This window comes from Dermacentor variabilis, chromosome 6, assembly GCF_050947875.1.
Source record: "Dermacentor variabilis isolate Ectoservices chromosome 6, ASM5094787v1, whole genome shotgun sequence".
NCBI lineage: Eukaryota > Metazoa > Arthropoda > Arachnida > Ixodida > Ixodidae > Dermacentor > Dermacentor variabilis.
The window spans coordinates 106,431,903-106,455,665 of record NC_134573.1 but is presented as its reverse complement, the minus strand read 5'-3'; the positions used below and the strand labels follow the sequence as shown (position 1 = coordinate 106,455,665).

Here is a 23,763-nt window from a genome sequence, read left to right as displayed (position 1 = left end):
ATGATGATGATCATCATCATCATGATGACTTATGGACATCACCTTTGAATGGGAACAGTCACAAACTAACACCTAGACTGCCTGAGTTATTCAGGCATGCTATAAGTACTTTTTATTCTAGCATTCTGTGTACGTCTTAATCATTTTTCTCTTCCTCAGAACTTCTAATGTACCTTGTACTGCTATCTATGCCTGTAACGAATTCGGTCGTGTCAATCTCTTCCCTGCTTTTTTTTCCACCAATACTCTTAACGTTTATTGCTTATCTCGACTGCTGACCGACCGATGCTTCCATCCACTTTGAATACAAGCGCTTCTGGAAGGTGTATGTATACGTTACCTACGGGCCTCACTGGGTTAAACCCTTCGCATTCCATTACGATGTGCTGAGTGGTCTCCGAATTTTTCCAACAGCATACACATGGCTCATCTTGTTGCAAAAATTTGCTCTGGTCCGTTGTTGTTTTTAGGCAACCATCTCGAGCCTCAAATAGCAAGGCACTGCCTTTTTTGTTATCGCACAGATTTTCCCTTCTAGCTTCCTTCCTGTCATTCTTTAAATCTTCATGATCTTTCTTTTTTGTTTCGATTATTTGCATCAAATTTCTTTTTTGATAGCTCCCGGTTGTCCGTTTACACTTTCAACTACCGTACACTTAGTTGCCAACTTTCTTGACTCCTTCCTCCATTCTGTGTCCACGCTTTTAAGGTACATATATGTGTGCACTTAAGCCGTCCAATTATTTTTACTTATGTTCCTGAGTCTTTCTTCAAAACTAATTGTTATCTGCGCTTCTCCGACTTAAAACAAGACCCAACCATGCCACGCTGCACTGTCTTATTTGTGGTTTTACCGTGGGTTTCCGAACCAGCCGACCTACCGATCTTTGTTTAACTTCCAACCGCGACAAGATATCCGATTTTAAGCACAGAATGGCATTTGCAAACGTTAGCGCTGACACCATTAATCCTCTCTAGATTCCACTCATTACCTCATAGTTATTTTAGCCACAAAGCACTCTGCGTTTCATTACTGATGCGTTACGCGTTCCCTTTATTTTCAGATTATCTTGATGGGTGCTTGAGTCAGCCTTACCCCCGTTTTTTTTTATGGTATTCATAGTGCTTGATTAAGGGTACGACTTGGTGCTTAATTGATACCCCGCAATAACTCGCCTCTTCGTTAAAGATCGTAATTCCTGATTTTTCTCTGCTAAATGTAAGGCCTAAATTTGTCGCTGCGTCGCCACACATGTTCTCAAGTCTCTATAACTCTCTTTCACTATAAGCTAATAGCATGGCACTATATCGATCGCACGCATCAGCCCAGGGACCTTCCGTCGCAACCTTTGCCCATTACCAATGTAGGATAAATCTAACCCTAAGTTGCTGCCTTCCAGTCATATATGACCTTAACATATCGTACATGATACGATCGCCACCTTGCTCCAACTTGTTGCAACAAATGAGAGAAGCCTGACGCTCAGTTAGATTAAATGGATGGTTTCTCGAGGCTGAAGATACCGGGGCCGCTTGCTGTTTCAGCTGCCAAATTTTCCACCGTTGGAAGCCAACAAAGTAAAGGAAGACATCTGATCTGTGGAGTATTCCCCAATCAGGACGTCCTGATACATTCTTCAGAACGACTTCTGCGTTAGCAACTAAGCTGTCTATCCAAAGAAACCATACGAATTTCTCGGCACGTTATTGCCAACATTAATTTTGGGGCCAGTTTCGGCCTTCCTTTCGGTGCAGACGGCATATTTAAGACGTGCGAGATCGAGATTGCAGACGACGATTTCACCGCGTTCGAAGGCGGAACTGCTTCGTGCAATAAAGTCCACGCGCAACTAAAAGTTCCAGGCACCAGAACGCGTGCCGGCGCAGCTGGCCCCCCATTGTTGGCACAATCGCTCGCGCGTAATAATACTCGGCTTTAGCGGATGAGATTAACGGATTGCAGAGAAGCTCCGGGAAGCGCTCTTCTTGGTCAAGGCCGCCGCTTTTGCGCAAGCTACAGCGCGCAGTGTCCTTCTGTGGGCCTCTTCGCATCTCTGTAGGCTGTGCGCCACCGCACGCTACTTGAGCCGCACGTGGCGTGAATTTAAAGCTCAGCGCGCGCTGTGCTTTAAGGCTGCCAAAAGAATATTACGAGGAAGCGAGCTCAGTGCAAGTCTGCCTCTTTCCTGTGTTCTTGCGGTTGTTGTTTAAGTAATAGTATTGGCTTTTCCAATTAACTAGGATTTAGAGAACATTTAGGTTATATGAAAATGTCCAACGTTGTCTAGTGATAAAAAAACAAAGGTCATGAGCAGTTTTACCCGAGAAAGCGAAGCACTGCTATGCATAGGCGATTCAGCAAGAACTGGAGCAAGGTGTCCCAGCGCAGATTAAAACTGGAGTCGGCCTATGTGTGTCTGGCTTTTGCTGGCCGCCGCGAGCGCCTCCAGGACGCCAGTCAGACTAGGTTCTTTCTTTTTCTGTTTTGTTTGCTAATTTTCTACCATATTGAACAGCGAGGGTCGCTGCAGATACGTTCTTTCTCACGCCGCATGCCTATCCATGCAGGTAGAGAGCTGTTAGCAATAGACATACAGGCACTAGAGTGCCGCAATACACCATGCCGGATCTAATAAAGGAAACGAAACACAAACCAGATATTCAAATATTCAGTAGCATAGTTTCATTGTCTCGCGAGAATAAGGACATCGGACTGTTTCCCACACCTCTCTTTCTTTTTCGTTTATTTTTATTTTATTTTTATTTTTATATTTCTCTCACCTCCGAAAGCCTCTGCACTACTACGAAGCGCTGACTATGGTGTTACTATTTTGTTTTAAGACCACACAGCCCCAGACCTCGAAACCTCGTTTCCGTTCACCACCGCCTCACTGCGCTTGTTTGGGCGCCATCCAGGGCTCCAAGTCGAACCCTCTCATGTCGCGAAGCCCCCCTCCTCCACCGCCACCCCCCCCCCCCCTTGTCGCTACCCGGGCGGCCGCGCACTCGCTGTAACTGACCTCGTAAAACGCTGGCCGTAGTTTCATCCACCGACCCCGTTCGTTCGCGAGATTATCACCGTGAACGGGATTACATTTGCCGCATCGGAGACATCCGCCAAGCGCGTCGTTACTCGCACGGAAATCGGAACAAGTATACGAAGAAACATGGACTGGGCTCCGAAATCGCGGCCCGAGGACACAGCGACGCTGTCTAGCGGGTCTGTCGATCGTATAACACGTTCGCGCTTTGCGCCCTGGGTCACTGTTAGCCAACAGCGTGACTGCGAATGGGAGCACAAAGACGCACATCCTTTTAGAATGGCCTCAGCATGAGACGCCATGTCATGGGCAGAAACCGCCGCTAATGGCCTGAGATCGGAGACCACTCAGACCGTCTCCAAGCGACGGTTCTGTGGAGCTACGTGGCACTTGCATATTTTTAAAGCATGGTACACGATAGTTGGGACACCCTGTATATACAACCCGCATGTGCACGTTGGCCATATATGTACAGTATGCTATATGTGTATGTCATATGAGCTGTACGTTTTATGTTTATGTTGCAGATACAAGAGGACTGGCGCGCGAAAGCGCCATATGTAAAAAAATTCAGAGCCATTCCACTCTGTGAAGGTGGATGGTCAGCGGAGCTGCATATAACTACAAAAAAACGAAAATAAAAGATATATATAATAAAAATATGCACGTAGTTGTGTTTATTTGTATTTGCATTTATCTCGTGGACACAGTATTATGGCTTTATGGTCCCTATGATAGACGGCCATGGGCTCTGTGACGACACTACAGATGTTCTTAGCGAACGTTGTGTCTACGCGCGACCGATGGCGCGTCACGGATGCATTGGTCTTGGTGTAACCTTGAAGGCCGAACACCTTTCCAAGCGAAACGCCAAGAACCACTTTCCGTCGGGTCGAGACACATCGACGTTAAAGACACCCGCAATGACGAGGGGATTGGAGTACACCAGGAGGATACACCCAAAGTTAATAAATTACTTTGGTGCCTATTAGCCTTTAATCTCTGTATAAGTAGGCTTCTTTTTATTGAGTTATGTATTTTTTCTATTGCTATCTGCTGTATGTACACTTGTATGAGAACGTTTTTGTTTTTCTTTTGTTCTTTCTCTCTTACCCTCCCTTTTTTTTTTGCCGTGTGCTTGTTTTCTGCTGCTGCTGTCACGAGAAGGATTAAGGACTAGTCAAGTTGCTCTTTTGTAACTTTTTTCCTTATATCCTCCATAAACTTGCATATTTATGGAAATAAATTCATTCATTCATTCATTCATTCAAATGTGTCGATCATAGAGTCTTCAAGGTCCCTCTTTGACGTTCCGGCGTGAACGTGTCTACGGCGGCGTCAACGATTCCGTCTCCAGTCTGTACGGCGCACGCGTCGTCAAGGCATAGGGCGCAGCGGCCGCGCTGCCGTTGTTTGCCTAGATCGCAATGCATTAAACCATCATCCATCACAGGTTTTGACACATCTGGCCACAAACGCAGCTGGGCCACATACGCCGATACGATTTGGCTTTATGCTTAAGCTATTTCGGCCCTATGGATGCCGACATCGTTTTGGCCTACGCACATCACGAAACGCTGGAAACTATAGCTGAAGACAGCTTCGGCTAGTTCAACCTCCATAAGAAAGGGCGTAGCCGGCGCCCTGTTTCTGCGCCAACATATCGTTTTTACCATATCAAGAAAAAATTAGTGTGCCACGGTATGGCCATTTCACGCAGGCGCAGCTCGAAACCAGGAACTTCGTATAGACGACTTCAACTCGGCATACAAAGGCAGGGCTTTGCCAAATGCTGTAAAGCTGCTTCGGTCCTTTCTCTGACCATAAGAACCCAGCAATACGATTTAAAACATAAATATGAGAAATGTGTCCTCGTCGCTGTGTCCGCGCACTCAGCACCTTCATTGTAACATTGTTCGCTGAAATAGCCCGCTGAACCTGCGGTAAATCGATGGCCGCAGAAAGAATAAAAAAAAGCCGCAGTTTCGACCGAAAGGCGAAGCATCCGTTTCGATAGCAAATTAGTGGACAGCTATACGAAGTAAGGATAATATATTTATCGGCCCTATCAACTTGGAAACACTCGCTTAGTGACTTAATTAACAAGCATGGTGTCAGCGCGCGCAAGCCAACATGGGGCCCTATAACGTAAAACTATTACAATATGTTTTTATTCCAATATCCTGACGTCAAAATTGCGTAACCGCCGACGCAAGCATCGGGCGGTCACCCGCAGGGTTGTCTGAACAGACCAATCAAACGCTCTCCTCGTTCATAGGAGGTCACTTTTGTTTGCATGAAAAACGCATAACATTGCCTACACTGAGCGGCTTCTCTTATCTAATTGGCTCACAAGAGGCGAGGAGCACGCTCAAGTGGAGAGGGATTCGAAAAGACCTAGCCACAGCATTGAAAATCGGTAACCGGACGAAGAGGGTGGTACCGGCGTCTGCGATTGGTCCGCTTTCCTTTACTTAGCTTGAGGTGGCTCCGTCAACAATGGCGGCGGCATGCAACGGAAGTTTAAGAATGACGCTAAAACGGATCCTCAGCAAGGAATAGTTGGCAGAACGAGGTCGTAAACGTGCCGAAAGTGCTCGAAAACGTTACACGGCCATGCAAAAAGCTTTATTACACGCAAATAAACCCATGCTCTCCGACAGGTGCGAGTAGCCAGTGCCTGAGCGATCGGCGGCAGACATCTTTTATTCCTTTCGGAACGGGGCAGCCTGCGGCTATTCAGAAGAAAATTCCGTTTGTTCGGCATATTAATACATCTTTATCGCGTACACATCACTTTGACGCGGCGAGTTTTTGCCGTTTTGTGACGTCGCGTGAGAGGCAGGTGAAGTGGGCGCAATCCGAAACCTTTTGACCAATAGCCGAGGGCTAACGGCGAAGAGGCGTCGAATAGGAAATAAGTACTTTTTTTGTTCGGTCAAATCATGCATAGTCCGTGTGTACACGTTATATCACATGGGGAGCTATCGGGGTTTTCATAACGTCGCGTGACAGACAGGTGAAATGGGGGAGGTCCAAAAAAGTTTTTGACCGATCGCGGAGGGCTGATTGCAGAATTGGAATAGAAAAGTTTGGAATAGTTTTACGTTATAGTCCCCATGAACACATCACACTTGGTGAGCACGGACACCCGCTGTCACAACGCTGGTGTGAGCAAGAGCGGCAGGAGCGAGCCAAGTGACCTTCGTGCTGTCCCTTCAACGCAAGAGCGGCAAGAACACAGCCCGCACAAAGGTGTGAGCCGCCTGCAGATCCCTTTCCAGATAAGGCGCGCGCGACCGCACACTACCTTGCAAAGTACGCAATCGTTAACGAGTATAACGCCACCCCATCTCTCTCCCGCGTTGCCGCCCCACATTCCTCCCCATGGCGCGAGAGACTGAGCCGCGATCGTCAGTTCCCCTTGCGCGCGGTCACGAAGCAGGCACTTGCTGGCTCCCTCCCATACCCCCACGGCCTTTCGCGCTGTGCAAGACGGCGCGTCTGCTCTCCGCTTTCCTCCGTCGCGTGCGCTAGATTGAGCAGCGACCATCGGCTTCCCTCGCGTGATTTCGCTCGCTATTTACAGCATACGACACACGGTGACGATGTTATTGCCATTGGACTTTGTACGGAACACCACGACGGCGGCGGCGCCCTCGGCGACGGCAAAAATGCACCTGGAGTGTTCATATATTTGCTATCGCAGTAATAGGTGCAACCAGATACAAATCTGTTTGTGTAACTTAAACCCTGTGGGCACCGCTTCGTCTGGCGGTGCACATCTGTCGACTTCATGAACAGCAATAGTGAACGTATCGCTTTCTGGGCTTGTGAGGCATGTAACCAAGGTATAAGTACTTTAGTGTCCTGTATTTCATTTTATCCCGTAACAATTTGCTACCCTACGCTACCCCCTAGCATAGGGCAGCAAATCGGAGGTGCACGTGGTTTACCTCTCTGCCTTACGTTTCCTTCTCTCTTTACACACAATGTGTGTGGAGTAATGGAAAACAGGGAAGGTCTTCAATAGCATCAGCATTGCTCTGAATGTCGGCAGAAGAAAAAAAAAATAAACGTGGAAAGACGTACACCCGTGGCCAAAAGCATACGGACCACAATTAACACGCCTAAACGGAATATCACGAGTGCACTCGAACGTTCGGAATGCCAAGTTTGGACTGCAGTCTTTAATGTCAGGTTGCATTCACGGACAAAGATACTTTTGCTCACGGGCGTACCTTCGCTTTGCACGAAGGTTACCCGCCCTTCGAACGGCTCCACGAGAACTCCAGCAAAAGCGCGCTCCACAAAGCATAAGACTATATGCGCGCAATAAGCAGCAAGACATCTCAATTCTCGTGGTGCAATGGCGCCGAACTTGTCTGCAGGATGAAGGCGGACCGGGTAGCTTTTGAAGGGACCATCATCGAAGAAACGAGTAACCGTGGCCGCGATACGGCCTTTCGTTCACAATTCCGAAGCCTAATACACACGAGGCAACTTCTCGATGCTGGGGAGGACTGCATGGTAATCAAAGCGTGCGTTTCCAGCTCCGTGTCGCCACGGCGTTCCTGTTTTCTGTACAAAGCGCATTCCTGAGTTTGTGACTGTGTGTGGATGATGCAATTCCGATCAACCAACTACGTAATTTTCCAAGCACGCATGCTTGGAATTTCATGCAGTCGGCGAAATAGCGTATATAACCCGGTTTGCTCGTGCGCTCCTATCCTTTGCGAACGCTAAACCTACCAATATAATTAAAAGTACGTTAGTTCGAGGTTACACGTACTTAAGGGCTTATCAATACGGCCTTAATTAGGCAGAATAGTGTATTTCAATATTCTTTTTTCACACTAAATATTAAGATAACGAGGAGTCTTGCCCTCTCTTTACAGGCTAATATTGGACAGAGGCCTTCTCGAGGCATTGCAATGTGGTCATTATGCGTTGTGTGCTTGTTTCATGCAAGCTTGAAAATATTGATACCGTATATTATATGTATCTTATTTATGCGTTTTTTTTACTTTGTACTTAGTGCGCATGTGTTCGAATTTTATTTCATTCGTCTTGATTATTTTTCAACCTCGCGTTTAAAAGTTTGCCATCGCTTCATTCACGATTCGGTTCGTTTTCGTCTTTCCATGTTAATCAGAATTCTTTTTTTTTTTTTGCTGTAATATTCCTCGCTTATAGGACTTCAGTTCATGTATGAATGAAACGTAGGAGGCACGTGTTTGCAATCTCTTCAACTGGTCTCCTAAATTTAACTGTCTGCTTCGTTCCCGGCAACATTCATTAGCTAATTGAGAACAAAAATAAAATAGCGCGAAGAAATAGCGGCGAAATAGCGCATTGTAAAAATTTATACTTGGGATTCATAATTTGTTCTTTGTTTCCTGACAACGGCAGAAAAATGATGTTCATCCGGATTGCTAAGTGGATGCTAAGTGGAGATTGCGCTGTAGGATGCTACAACGAGGCTATAGAAGCCGCCAACTATGAGGCTGCATTAATTTAGTAAGTAGCCCACGCAGCCGTGGCCTACGAGCCGAAAGAGTATGCTTCAACGTGAGCCTAATTGACATTTCCAGCAAATGCACGAACATCGCCCATGATAAAAACTTCGTTCTAAGGTCAGCGCCCGGGGGAGGGGGGGGGTAATAAATGTACACGTGCTCCATCGGAGATGGCCCGCTCTTTTCCTGCTCCTGTTGCTTTCAGGGCTCTCTATATATACGGCGCTATCCGTAACGTTCGCCTCCAGGACGGCAAGCACGCACCTCCATTAGCTGCACAGGCACCGGGTGAAGCTTGCGTATCAGACAGGAAAGAGTAATGCACGTGCTCTCTTGATAGCCACGCGGACTTAAGGCACACGGAACGGCTAGGCATAGAGATGGGCTCACACGGACGCGCTACAGAAATTACCGAAGAGGCCCGTGCAGACACTCGGTGCGCGTGCGATCGAGGATATCGCTCAGCTCCAACGAGAGAGGTATAGGGACAGAATATGCGAGGCGAACGCCCAATGCGTGCCGGCGTCATCTCAGTGAGGCACGGCATGCACCCTAAAACATGTATGAAAACTGCGTGCTTCAGTAACTGGAATATCAGGCTTAGTCGCCGTTTCTGCATTGTTTTTGTCTCCTTATTTTCACGCACACAAATGGCATTAGGCAAATGCCTGAGTGCACTGTTCCATTTTGTGCATCACATTTCGCGGGTCTGTGTGGGTTTAAACAGGGCGTCCCAGCTAACTTTAGCCGGAATTTAAAAATATGCGAATGCCACGTAGCTGCACAGAACCGAGGTAATGTTATTTGCCGTCGCTTGGAGATACTCACATTATTTTTTCTTCGTTCCACCTAATTCGATGGTTAGCCCTAATTAATTAATCACGTTCTCAAATATTATAATTAGATTAGATGTGTTTATGAGAAAATTGTAGAGCGACATGAAAAACTCCCGATACAGTTGTCTGTTGCTCAATACGTGCTACACATGCAATTGTTGCTTTCCTAGCGTGAAAGAATCCCTCAAATGAACGCCAAAATTGCCGCGCGATTGGCCACTCGAGGCACTTCACATGAATTTGCGGGCTTCTTGTTTCTGTCCAGCTACGTGGCATTCGCATATCTTTAATCTCAGGCTAAATTTAGCAGACGCATCCTGTATATGGAGTGTATGAAGGCATGTTTGTAGTTAAGCTTTATTACATATGTATACATGCGCACGCGCGAGCGCTTTCAGGTGCGAGTAGCCAAACGGGACAGGCTTTTCATGGAATTCAGTCTGCACTGTCATAAAACAAAGACTTATGTGCTTGCTGAATGCAAACGTTAGAGTTAGCCGCCGTATACTATATCGCACAACACACGAGGCCTTGTACGCGAACACCTGTAGAGCAACGCTCCCCCATAGGTGTTGTAAATACTTAATTCTTAAAGAAAGCAGGGCTATGATTCGTCCTCGCTATCTTCTTTTTTTTGCTTTTTTTTTTGCCCTTCGCTTTGACCGTTGTATTGAGCAGTGCGCTGACCGCCATCACGACAGGACTGTTCCAACTCGCCCGAATCATTTACTCTGTTACTCTGCCAGTTTACATGGCATCGCTTTCAAATATTTACTTCCCCTTTTTCTTACTTCACAGCCGCCTCCCGTTCATGAAACACACACAATGCTGACCACTCAAACAACATTAACGATTAATTAGTTGAAGAAAAGAACCCGTTGACCGACCTTGCGGGCGCTGTATAGATATATACAAGAGGGCATCGCGCTCTGTGCCTCGCGGGCTGACAAATATCGACCATGGCCGCTGCATTGCCGTATGCCTCCTGCAACGCTGCCCTTCGAAGCTCTCACAAGGATATCCACCAGAATACGCGCTTTCTTCGAAAAGTTTTGGCCCCATTTTTCGAATGCGATCCACCCAGCGTAGCGTCCAGACACCGTCACCTGTATAGTTCGAGAGGCGCGCCTTCGGCTGTCCGCGGGTCTTTCGCAGCCTCCAAAGCGACGTCCGCCAGCTCGCAACGGCAGGACTGGGCAGATTTCATCTCCATTAAGCTCATACAACAGCCAGGGGTGCGCCTGTCCCGACGTGAAACACAGGCGAGCGCGGTGCTCCACATCCCCGACATCCTCGCGTATTAGACGAGCGAACATCGTCTGGCTTGGAAAGATCGCCCGAATGACATGCATGCAGCAAAAGGAAAGTTTGCACCGGCGTTCGCCGGGCCTGGCTACCTGATCAATGCTCCAACACGCTGTCTCCCCTGCCACTTACTTAATAACCCCTTGTGTTCTGTTACTTTCACGAGCGTATGCTTCGACACGGCTGTGACGCAACCTCTGACGCTGACGGTTACGCCCGTCCAAAGCAGAAGTAACGGGGAGAAATAGGAGGCTCTCTGTACCGTCGCAGCGGACACGACTTTCGAAATTGAAGCGCTAAATGAGTAATACGGACGCAGCGTAGGGAGAAAACCTCGTCATTACGGAAGCTATAATATACAAGACGTCCGGAAGCGACAGGCTTAGCGCGCTCGTTACTTTCTCCCCACGGTGTCACCGGCGCCGGTTTGCGTTAGGGCACAGCGCTTTCGGAGCTTCGGTCTCTTAACAGCGGGTCGCCCATGCAGAAGCCACTTCTCCGTGCTGTTTCACGACATTATGGCGATCGGGGTCACGCCCAACCAAGAGCCGGTAAATCACAACTTCCTTAGCACTGTATCCAAGGGCCGCGAGTATACTCTTGAGTGCTTCTCATTTCTCCAGCACGCCGCATGGTGGTCACCGCTAACCAGGCGACAAAAATAAGCCGATTACCCGAATACGCAAGGACAGCTCAAATAAAAAAAGAGAGAAGGAAAGAAAAAAAGCCGGGACAAAATTAGAAACTAGGTTTGTGTTGCACTGATGTTGTTGGCCAGGCGTTGTGCGTTTGTGTTTCATGGTGGCCCCGAGTATCCGCATCCACATAGATGTACACTAACAAACCGATGCAGCACCATTTATTGAGGCGCACTAACTGAACATGTTGAGCATGCGCATATTCCAATTCATATTTTTATCCAGTCGCGGTAAAACCGTTTTGTCGATCTCCCTTGTGTTTCCTGAAGAATAATCACATTTAGACGGCGTCTATCGTTAGCAATACCATTGGCACTGTGGCTAATGCGGCGAAGGTTTTGCGCCAAGCTTCAAAGCGAGCTTCAATAGCGTGGCTACTGGGGCTCTTGCAAAACTGTATAATGTGCAAGAAAAAAAAAAGCCCGCAACGCAAATATCCTATAGCTTTGATAATCTAGGCTTCTGAAAACAGCCTTGATGTTCAACTGATTGAGAACTGCCCGGAGGGGGACATACTGGACGTCGTAACAAGCCCAGGAGCACAGCTGGACGTAACAGTTTATCCGCACACAAAATAGTTGCGCATAATTGCGTCAGTCGATGGTTCTAATGAAAAAGAGCCACCGTGCAAGCGCTACTTTGAGCAAGAGATTCGCGCAGTATTGATGACATACATTCAGGCCATTCCAGCCGTAGCACGAACTCCTTTTGAGCCTCACGTTGTGCAGATCAAAGTGCACTGCTATCAATGGCGTGGTTTCATGTTATTTGCTTATGTTAGGAAGAGTCGCCGGCGCCACTTCGATACACGAGGATTCGCTTGCACGCTTCCTCTTTTAAGTGAAAATAGAGAAGAAAAAAAAGCAAATAACAGAACAAAGAAAAATAGCAAAATACCCTTTCTGAGCGAAAGAAGGATGACATCCATGCTTCCCTCCCTCCCCCCTCCCCCGAAAAAAAAAAAGAAGTCGATCGGCTTTAGCTTATCTCCCTGCCGGCAATAAAGCGACCATCGGCCTCCAAGATACAAGGCCGATACCCGAACGACTGGAAGACGTTAAGCCAGCCCTCCACTCAAGTGAGACTGGGTCACCCAATAAAACTGGCGCCGCGGCAACGGCTACCGGCTACAGCGACGCACGTTACTTACGTACACACACAAATCACGCACAAAGCATTTGTCTCCCTTCCAGTTACCGTTGCTCTCTATTTGGCCTTTAGGTTTAATGTCGAGATGTATCGTTGATGTGTTTATTTCATATATTTTTTCTTCTCGTTACAAGGTCAGTACCCAGTGTTCACGTTTCTGATGCGGCTATGGACGGTCACTGCAATTCCTTACGGATGTTTCTTTACGAACTGCTATCACCGAAAGCACCAAGAGGCCTGTGCGTCCGCGATAAAGAGCAATCAACCTTCTTTGTCGAGGGCTTGTGCGAAATATCCTCAGGGAAGGCAATCTAAGGGCGAGATTCGGTATACCGGACAATCTTCCGACCCATGGAAGCGAAGGTCAAGACAACGCGGAAGAAGCACAATTGCGGCTCTATAGTGTCCGAAGGTTTGTAAACATTCAGGTTGTAGTGCGTTACCCCTTCCTTGTCGCATTATGTGAATAGCCCCAGGACCCATACCACCCGCCGTACCGATTCTCTGCGACTCTCTCTCATTCTTATTTGCTTTCGCACATTTCATACAAGAACTAGAAAAGAGCGTAGAAAACATTCCGCGCGCGCCTTGAAGGAAACGGGCCTGGACAACTGAGGGAGACTTCGGTTTCGACGTTGAGTGCCACCACAGAAGACGCGCAAGAGGCTGACTCGCACAGCAGAATCCTCGTGCTTAATACGCCCTCCAGAGAGACACGTAGCCAATAACTTGTGCGACAAAGGCAGGTGCACTCGCGGACGACATTCCGTTGCTACGAAGGGAAAGATATACACGGGAGCGTGGTTGCTGCGCACGTGTCCCCCCGCCGGGTATACTCCGGCAGCGTTCGACAGCGCTTTCGGTGTCTCGGAAGAGACGCTGAATCGACGCAGCTTCCAAGTGCGAAGGTTTCGCGTTTGCCCATACGCTGAAGAGAAAAGCCGCAAAATGAGCAAACCTTTACTCTCAGTGGTGTGTTCCGTCTTATTTAACTGTTGCCACTAACGTCTTTAGGTTTTCTCGTCCCCGGCCTAAACTACTGTGCATTAAACTGCGGAACTTCTTTCAGAAGCGCTCTCACTTGTGCGCGCTTTGCCTCCGTAGCTTTCCTTTCATGGTCACAGAAAGCTGTCCGCTAGTTCTCGAGTGTGCACTACATGACTTTGTCGACGCTCAGGTGTTCTACGCTGCGCTCGCACCTAAGTTAGCTTAACTCAAAAACACAGCAGCAGAAACCCACTAAAAGGTGCCTTATAAAGTGTGCCGGAAATTTTTGTTATACGCCAAGCAGGGTGTCCCAACTATCATGCAACAAGACTTAAATATACAGAAAGGCCACGTAGCTGGACAGAACCAAGGTAACGTAGTTTGCTGTCGCTTGGAGATACTCAGATTACTTTAATTTGCATTCAACTTAATTACACAGTTAATGTTAATCAATTAATTAACTTCTAAAATAGTATAATTAGATAAAAATTGTCAATGAGAAGATTGTAGAGCAACATGAAAAATTCCCAGTACAGCTATCCGTTGCTCAATACGTGCTACATATAAGTGTTTTTTCTGAGCGTGAAAGAAGCCCGCGAATACAGGCAACATTTCTGTGCGACTGGACTATGGGGGTACTTTGCGTGCATTCGAGGGCTTCTTGCAAGCTCGGGAAAAAACTTTTATGTAGCATGTAATGAGCAACATATAGCTATACCGGGAGTTTTTCAAGTTGCTCTACAATATTCTCATTGACGATTTTCATGTAAATATAATATTTGAGAAGTTGATTAGTTAATTAACACTAACTATGTAATTAGGCGGTATGCAGAAAAATAATAATCTGTGTATCTCCAAGCGACGGCAAACAACGTTATCTTGGTTCTGTCCAGCTAAGTGGCCTTTCCATATTTTTAAATCTTGGTGCATGATAGGTGGGACTCCCTGTATAAGCTGTAAAGCACCGTCGAGGGAGACGCAGAGAACCTCAACCATAAAAATTTCCGTAATAATCGAAACAACAGGCTGCTTTGTTTTACATGGCAGAACCAGGTGGGGTGCCCTTTAATCTTACGCTCTAATAGGTTCGCAGGAATTAAATACTATAGTGACGCGTAAAGCACGTTTAGAATACCCAGCTCACCAACAGTTGCTCTCCAGCAGGTCCTATGTATACGAAAGCGATCCTATATGTATTTTGGAGTTTTTCTGCAGCCGACCAGACGGTTTTCTGGTTAACATCCATGCTTTCTCATTTTCTTTTCTTCTCCTCCTCCTCTTCCTTCGTTTCTTTATTTTCTTTCTGCTATCACTTTTATTTCCCTCTTTCACAGACCTGCGTCGGCAGAAAGGCGTCAAGGGCTCCGACGCAATTTAGGCAGCCAGTCTCACAGTGGCAAATGCCGACGAGCTCATCACCAATGCACACGAGCTGACAACCTCCAGCGACGATGGGCCTATCCCCGATAGCCCCCTTTTGTACTAACGTACCTTATGAAAGTAGGCCAACGAAATACACAATCTCATTTGCCTTCAAGCGGCTCATTGCTGGGGAAGGATGCCGCCAGAGTGTCCTGCACGTAGTCAGCCGACGATATCGATAATGTACGAGTCTCCAACAAAGGTGACGCTACAGCTAGCACGTATAGGGAACGTGAGAATCAGAGCCCCTGAAGACAGGCATTGATTCTGCTTTCGCATCTGGTCACAAGCCGTCCGTCCCTGGACTGCCGTGCATTCCGCAAAACGTCGCAGACCGCACGACCGCCCTTGGTCACTTATTCACGACCGCGGGCTGTCGGAACGTAACAGGGCTACAGCGCGAGACCGCGAGGCGGAGCGCAAAAGACAAAAGACGTTAAGCTCGAGAAGCGCAAGCGCATGCGCACTGAGAAGGACGGCAGCAGGTCTCCCGTTTTCGCCGGTGTCCCCGACATAGGCACGTCGTAAAAAATAATGCACGCAACAAGGGGCGAGTGAAAGAGGAACAGCACCGAGGGGGGAGAGACGGCACGGCCGTAAAAAAGAATACGAGCAGTAAACGCGCACAATATGGGGGTCACCATGATTTCCTGGGCGCGGCTGCCCTACACGTCGCCTAGACGTCTCTTTCGTGCTCCGTTCTCGTGCCGCGCTTTGTGATCGGGTTCTTCGGTTCGTTATGTTCTTTGCTTGGCTACGGCTTCCCTTTCTGGATACGAGCTCCGGCGTTACAGGCAGCTGCAACAGCAGCTGCTAGCGTGTCCGGCATTGGTCTCGTATATCTGCTGGCCGCGGTCGTCGGCGCTGCTCGTCATACGTGTGCCACAAATTGACACTGCAGGCACGAGGCCGGCCACCAAGGTTTTTCCTTGGGGTCTCTGTATGCCTTCTGTGTTCTTCAGCAGAAGACTCTGCGTACAGCGTTCTAACCTTGATCTGTTTTGTAGTTCATCCCTTACAGCGAACCTATTAGGGCGAATCAAATCGATGGATGGCGACCAAGAGGTTCGATACAAGGCCGCGACGTCCAGGTTCCGATCAGGCGGAATGCAAGAACGTTCGCCTGCCTACCACTCGCGGACGCTAAATTATCTCCACGGCTCAAAATTATTCCGGCGAATTATTCCCCCCCCCCCCACTACGGTGTGTACCGTAGCCGCTGTGCTGCTGTGAGATATCAAACACCCTAAATCAGTCTATGCATATGCATTACAATAAATTTCGCTTCTTCCCTAAATTGTACCAGAAATTTCCACCACCGCAAATAAGGACTACCATTATGACAATTTATTCTGCTCGTGCAGAATAATTTTAAACTGAGTCGTCATACTTGGTGACCTCACGACGAATCTTTCACAGCGCTGAAATAAAACCGCGTGAACGGCCATCTATCCCCAATGTCCATGCGTGTCGAGAAGGAGAATAAGTTCCAAGGCAGAAGGGTAAAAGACTGGCAGCAATTTCAAACGTTTGCACGCTAACGAATACTTAAGGCGCAAGAATTACTGCCAAGTTTAGAAAGAGAACGCGGATATAAACAGGGCCCCATTAAAGAAAATAAAGAGGGGTCTTCAAGGACAATTCGAAAATTCCGTTAGCGTTTAGTATTATCCTTAGGGAGATTTGAAATCTGTGCCACCAGGTATCACTTCCATATACAAATAATGAGTAAAAGATATAAGAGGGCATACGATATCTGAGCCGGGCCCCGATAGGGTGCACGTGATGATGCTTTAGCGACATCATGCATGCATGCTCTTTTTATGCAACAAGTAGCAGTTCGTTGCCAACACTACTCCTTCCTTTTTCTCCTGTCTGTTAACATTACAACCGCTATTTATGCGTAAGTGCAGCCGCAGAAGTGATGGTACAACTTCATCAGCAGCGCCTTTTCCCTTCTTTCTTTCATTCTAGTCAGCGTCTCCGCTTGTGATGTCTTACCTAAGAAACAGCTGCAGGGCGCTTTCACTTAGATTAGCGTTTAGTCAAACGTATTCCATAACTAATGTCTCCAATCGGCCGGTTATCGAACCCTACCCGCAAGACTGCGGGTACACAGCCTGCTTATGTGAGCCCACAACGCAACCGTAAAATAAACAATGACAGCAATAATAGTAAAGAACAAAACGGGAGATAGAGAAGAAATAAGTGCATGAATAGTAGCTCTTGTTCGGTAGCACAAGAATTCGGTGTATAGTTTCTCGTTGTTGTGACGAATGACAAATGAAGCTTCACTGCTATCATGCAGCGCAGTGGCGTAGGTGTTCTCCTATAGCGTTTTCAATGTTTCTTCTCAATGTGGCAAATACACTGTTCCGCTCAAGTAAACACTCAAGAATGTGAAAAAGCTATCGTAATTTGGCAGGTATTCTGAACATTTGTTCGCATTTCGCAAGAATCTTCCCTTTTTTATTTTGGATATCAGCTTCTGGCGAAGTAACAGTTGCAACTGTTCTTAAGAGGAAGCTTTAGCTCGAGCCCAACTCCGACGCGGCCTATTAAAATACATGTAAAACGCAAAAACATTTTTCTGCGATAACTCCTCGATTGATTTTAATAAAATTTGTTGCATTTGAGAGAGAAAGTTAAATTCTAGCGACTATTGGAAGCAGAATTTCGATTTCGGGCCTGATTTTTGTTAAAACGATTTTCAAATATTCAGCAGTTTGAAAAATATAGAAGCACGAAGTTTGCAAATTCGTAGCTCTGCATCAAGAACAGATAGCGTGGTTCTGTAAACGGCATTCATTAGATCCTTCGATATGTCATTTTACATATTGCATGAATTTGTTACGTTGGTTACAGAGGTTCTGCAAAAGCTGTATTTCCATATTACTTAATTTCTTAATGTTCACGTGTAACATATCAATTTTGTCCGCTTTAGATGTACTATTAGATCCAATTCACAGAATTGCATTATCATTTTTCATTGTTGAGTTACAGAGTTGTAAACTTGATAGTTTCGTCTTCTGAAAATTTTCAATTTTTGCCAATTCTTAAGAAAAAATTGACGACCTAACTCAAAAATTCGAAACCAACAGTCACAATATTTTAAGTTTTTCTTTTATATGCAACAAACCTCGTCAAATTTGGTGCAGTGGTTGCCGAGAAAAAAGAATTGTCCTTTTACATGTATTTAGATAGGAACACCCGAGCTAAAGCTTCCTCTTTAAGAATTGGTCTTTGCTCTAGAAGACACGGACAAAGAAAGGGGGATACAGGAATCGCGAAGCGTTTGGTGTGTCCTGTACCCCACTTTTCTTTGTCTTCGTCTTCCAGCGCAAAAAAACCACATCGAAATGCATAACCAACTTGCCTAAACCATCAATTCGGCTCTTAATAGACAAAGGCGCCGGGTGTCTACGGTACACATCTTGTTCACACGCGCCAAAAAATCTAGGTTCAATAACACTGCATCGATTCACAATTATGCAGTAGCTGCGCTTGCTAACGGATCCTTAACGCAGGCTTTCCAGCGCGATACTGTGCGGTCAGCAGAGAAACGAGCCGCCGCTACGATGCTATGCAGAAGATAAGATCTTTGTTTCGCATGGCTTCCGAGAATAAGTGCGCTGCGCGAGCTTGGAGTCCATGCTTCTCACAACATTCGCGCCACAGGCACCGCCAGGAAGCGAAGGAGAGACCGGTGTGGTGCGATTTTGTTAGCAATCAATCACGCGTGACAGGTCGGTATTCAAGTGCCGTACAGCTACTTGAGATACTTCCGAAGATTTGTAATTCTCGCGTACGTTCGCTGTCGTCTCCAAACCGCCCTTTGCTGTTGTCTCGGCAGCATAACGACGTCAATCAGTCTACTGGACAAACAGGACAGCAGTCCTTGCAGTAATTGTGACGCCGGAGCTGCATGCAAATGAGAAGTTATTTCGTTAAATTTCTCTCTTTACGTTCCGTGCCATAGAAATTAGAACTGATTCGATGGAATTTTTTCATTACGTTGCATACGTCGCCTTGAAGAAGACAAGTCCACTTGTCGAAACATTGGCTCCTGCATTCACCTTGTTCACGTTTTGCTCATCGTCTTGAATTTCCATCTCCCGCATTCCCCGTCTTTTCGCTTTGTTAAGTTAGGTAATACATATGCGCGATGCATAAGTAACACACATCTGGTGCAGGCAAAAAAAAAAGTGCGAAGCAGTGTTTTACTATACTACCGCGCTATACGCACCGAAAAGAACTACGCGCGCTTTGGCAGCAAGTTACAGTCAACTACTCGTCATCGACAGACGTAACCGTTTCACGACCATTGCACGCATCCTTCGAGGGCGCAACCGTCGAAAGCCACGCGACACTGAGGTGTTCGATAGGCGCGCGGTTTTGCCGGCGTGGGGCCGGCGTTTCACAATCGCATGTGCGCGCTGAAGCGGTCGAGGAAGTTACCTCCCCAACCCCCAACCCCCCCACCCAGCACGATTGACAACACTCGGAAAAGAAAGGAGAAGGATTGCAGCACCAACAGGTGACGTTCCTGCCACAAATCAGGCACGGACCGCGTGACGCAAGCGTTTCGTCACGAACTTGGCCCAAAGCCGTATGCGATATTCCCGGTACCACCGCATGGGAGACAGGAAGCTAAGAAAAACGCAGCTCTAAAGAAACGAATGAACGATAAAAAAGCGTGAAATATCAAAGCCGGTGATCGTATCTGCTCATATGTGCATGCGTCAAAGTTTAAAAAAAAAACGAAAACAGGCTTTTAAGAGCAAACTACCTGTTTCCCAAAGGCTGCGTGTGCGGAAGTCCAGTGAATTTCGCATCCAGGAATGAGACTGCTTTCATTGCACGCATGCTTCAAAGGTGGGCGGGAGAGAGAGAAAGGTTATTGAGTGAAGAGCGCAGAAGGAGTAGGTTCCCAAAAATATGTGTTACCAAATAGCTTCCCAACACACTCTCCTTGAGAAGGAATAAGGCTCTAAGCGTGGGGGAGGATGCTCAAAGGAGAAAGTTCAGAAAGTTGGAGAGGGGGGAGTAAGTTGGCTCTCGGGGTGGGGGGGGGGGGGGGAGGGGGGCTTTTTTTTTACCTCCTCCTTTCCGGCGTCTGCGTGCTCGCCACAACCTTGGGCCGCGGCCTAGAACCCGCGCCGGTGGCGCTCGTTGCCCCGGCACTGCCACTGGTCGCTGCGGTTCGCGGTCTCGGCTGCATGACTCGCGGCCGCAACGCCCGACGGAACAGCAACAGGGCGAGGGCACGTGACTGACGCAAAGTTTGGAACACAGTCACGACGCCGGTGACGGTGACACAGCACCACACGCAGCCGTCGTCGACGGCGCTGTGGTGTTCGGGGTCCCTCTTCTCGGCTTGACACTCTGCGCGGGTGCGCGCTCTGAGAGCGCGCGTCACCGACCGGCGGCGGCGGCGAAAACCGTCCGTCGGTGCGCAGACCCGGGTCGCGTCTTCGTCGTTCGGGCTCTCCGGCGCTCCGCGACCACACCGCTTGCACACTACGCTTCACCGCCCCCCCCCCCCCCCTTTCTGCCCCGCCAACTGCCCCGCCTGCCTCGCTTCCCACGGAACACGCCCCTCCGCCTTGGCTTCCCACGCGTCCCGGACCACCACCATCAATGCGCCGGACCCGGGCCCTTTTTGTCCCGGGACATTTTCTCTTTCTTTCCTTGGCGCTCGCGCCCTCCTGTGTGCGGTCCTCCTCCTCTTTCTCCTCATATTGCTGCTTCGCTTCCTCGTTCCGGTGACCTTAGGCCCGCTGTTCTCCTTCATCGTCGTTTTCTCGTACTATGGAATTCCCCTCTTCCCGTTTCCTTCATTTCCCCCCGTGTCCACATTTGAGAAAACCAGCGAAAAGAAAATTGAGACGCAAACACGACAGAAAGAAAACACCGCAACGATGGACTAGCAACTGACATATATTTGAAAGCACGGATCAACCGTCGAGCACCGAATCGCTGACGCATGCGCAATGCTCTTAGCAAGGTAAACATTCTTTAAATGTATGAACATACCATTTTGCCCTGACTGCCTCAGCTTTATACTCAACCTTTTAAAAAAGCTATCTCTTTGTCACTCAGAGAGATAGAAGGAACACGGATGCATTTCCCTTGTATACTTCTATACTTGTATATTGATATAAAACGCTTAAAGTATTTTCTTTCGGTTCGGGTCCTGCCCCCGCCAAAAATCGTCACATTTTCGAAACGCGATGCACAGTCACGCGGACGACAATGACGACAATGAAAAGTCAGGTGACCAGCTCCTTGAGAAGTGGTCAACGCACAATGCTCGCGCATCCGGTCATTGATGCATCGGCCTGTTTGGCCAATATAGACCTTACCACACTTCAAAGGGATTTCAAAGATGAGGTAGTTAGGGCAAAATGGCGTGTTCATCAATTTAAAGACTATGTACCTTGCTAAGAGCATTACGCATGCGTCGGCGGTTTGATGTTCGAGGGTTGATCCATCTTTTCAAATATATGTCAGTTGATAGTCCAGCGTTGTGGTGTCTTCTTTCTATCGTGTTTGCGTGTAAACTTATTGCGCTGGTTTTCTCAACTGTCAGCATGAACCAACTGGCCAAGCAAGCAGCACTTCCCCGTGTCATTGCAAGGAATGTCGGGACGAACGCAGTGGGTGGAATTTGAGCCTTTGTGACACGTGGATGTAAAATAGCGAAGAAAGTTATCTTCTCGCCTGTGCTTGGATTATCTACGGTCTTATCTGGGATTATCGACAGCGTAGCTTGTAGGAAACGTTCGCGCTGCCAGCTCGTCGTTGTGCTCCAGAGCCACTAGACACTTTGAATGTCCCGAACGTTGGAGTACGCTATACAGACTGCGTTCGCCCGAAAATGTCCGCGCAATGATGAAATTTAGATTTCAAAATTCAAAAACCCCGAGTACATGACACGCAGCAATGGTGGAAGCGCAGCCCCTGCGCTAATCCTTGGAAGCGCTGACCCGTTGATAAGCGGTAAAAAAATTGTCGCTATAATCGCTAATACAAATTCGCAAGCGGAGTTGTTTGTGTTCTGGCCAAGCAGCAAGTCGTGGTCGTCATAGAGGTGCATGTTAAGCCAAGGACCAAGAGTTCTCACAGTGATCCGTTAAAGTAACCGATTGTAGAACTAATTCTAGTAAGGAACTTTTATATCAGAGAGTAGTCCCCGTCGAAGACTCGATCAACGCGTCAGTCTTGCTTGAACACTAGATCAGTTTATACAGACAGAGCGTTCTTGTATAACTCTATTCACGCTCATTTAGCAGTAATAGGTTGATTATTAGAAGTGACAACGAAGGCCAAAGTTCAATTTCTCGAATTTCGCGCCGAAACCCCAGGGCCGGTGCGTCAGCGTGACGTCACAAATGTTAAAGTAATCTTTCTTTTAATAAAAGTTCTTGAAACACACTAAGTTTGGCTCTTCTAGAACAAAGTGTAGTTCATCTTTACCGATGAAAACTTAAGTAGACCAGATCGCGCAGCCTTGAAAATGCGTGACGTCACGGCGAACTGCTGCAAGTGTTTCAAAAGCTTCGTCAACAGCAATCTTTGTTTTTTCCGTATTTTATGCCTTACCGAGTCTACTCTCGAGGCGAGAATGGCTTTCTTTTATTATACTTCTTTATTTCTTTTGGGGGAGGGGAGGGACTAATGTAGAAGGGCACTTTAATCACACGTCTGAAACACCTTTTTTTTTATCCTTAGTGCCCATTTAACAGTATGGCGCAAGCTCACGTTTTCCGTACAGTTAATATGTCGCATTGAACAAATTGACCTATGAACGCCTATGCAACCGAATTTGGCGCTCCCTCATTTTCCTACTGGATTTTGTGATTTCGTCACAGAGTGTACGTTACAGTCAAGGGTCTGGAAGAAACTCACCTGTGTGATCAGTGACAACATTTATAAACGCTATATTAGACCGATAGAGAGAGCTAGATAAACAGGATGGGATAGGCAGGAAGGGCAACCGGATGAGATTCTTCTTTGCTACCTTGCACTGGGGGACGGGCAAATGAAGGACCGAAAGAACAGGGGACAGAAAAAGAAAAGAAATGAAAAAAAATGTCGGCAACGTCGTGAACGTCTATGAGAATTAGTCTCTCCTATATGCCACTCGAACGTAAAAATTTCAAGAGTGTCTTCACTGTCTCGTGGTGTGACAACCGTATAGGTCGGCGCGGTCGCCAGTGACTGCCTGTGCGCACTGTATCGGGTACAATGACAAAGAACGTGCTCGACAGTTTCCTCGTCGCCGCAGTGGTCACACGCAGCACTGTCCTCCCCTCCGATGCGGAAAGCAAACGACTTCGTGAATGCGACGCCAAGCCACAATCGGTAATGTACCGTTGGCTCGGGTCGGGATAGTCCAGGTGGAGGCTGAAGCTGCAGACAGGGGTCCAGTCGATGTAGACGTGTGTTGCTGGAAACTTGGTTTGTTACACAACGATTGTAAGGCGTCATACGCAAGTACTCGAAGTTGCTCTGCTGCATCTGTTCTTGACAGATGGATTGGTTCCTGCACGCCGCCTTCATGAGCAGATCGAGCAGCTTCTTCGGCACGTTCATTACCCATTATACCACAGGAGCTAGGGAGCCACTGAAATGTGACATCGTGTCCTTGCTCGACGAGGCGATGAAGGATCTCGCGGACTTGTAGCGCTGGTGTTCGTAGGGCTCCCGGCGTAAAGCGGAAAGCATGTACAGCTGCCATTTTCAGCGACTCGAAGGTAGCTCTATTAGGCTGACATTTTGTATTATGGGTGTGCAACTCCAT

The 23,763-nt window shown here is 47.6% G+C and overlaps 1 protein-coding gene across 1 annotated transcript in view; it reads right to left on the bottom strand.

Moving 5' to 3' along the window:
* LOC142586253 (prickle planar cell polarity protein 3-like) overlaps positions 1-23,555 on the bottom strand; it is a 55,096-nt gene extending 31,541 nt beyond the window's left edge. The window contains exon 1 of the mRNA XM_075697502.1: positions 23,453-23,555. Within this exon, the coding sequence (XP_075553617.1) occupies positions 23,453-23,555 (103 nt within the window). The remainder of the gene's footprint in view (positions 1-23,452) is intronic.
* Between the last annotated feature and the right edge of the window lie 208 nt (positions 23,556-23,763).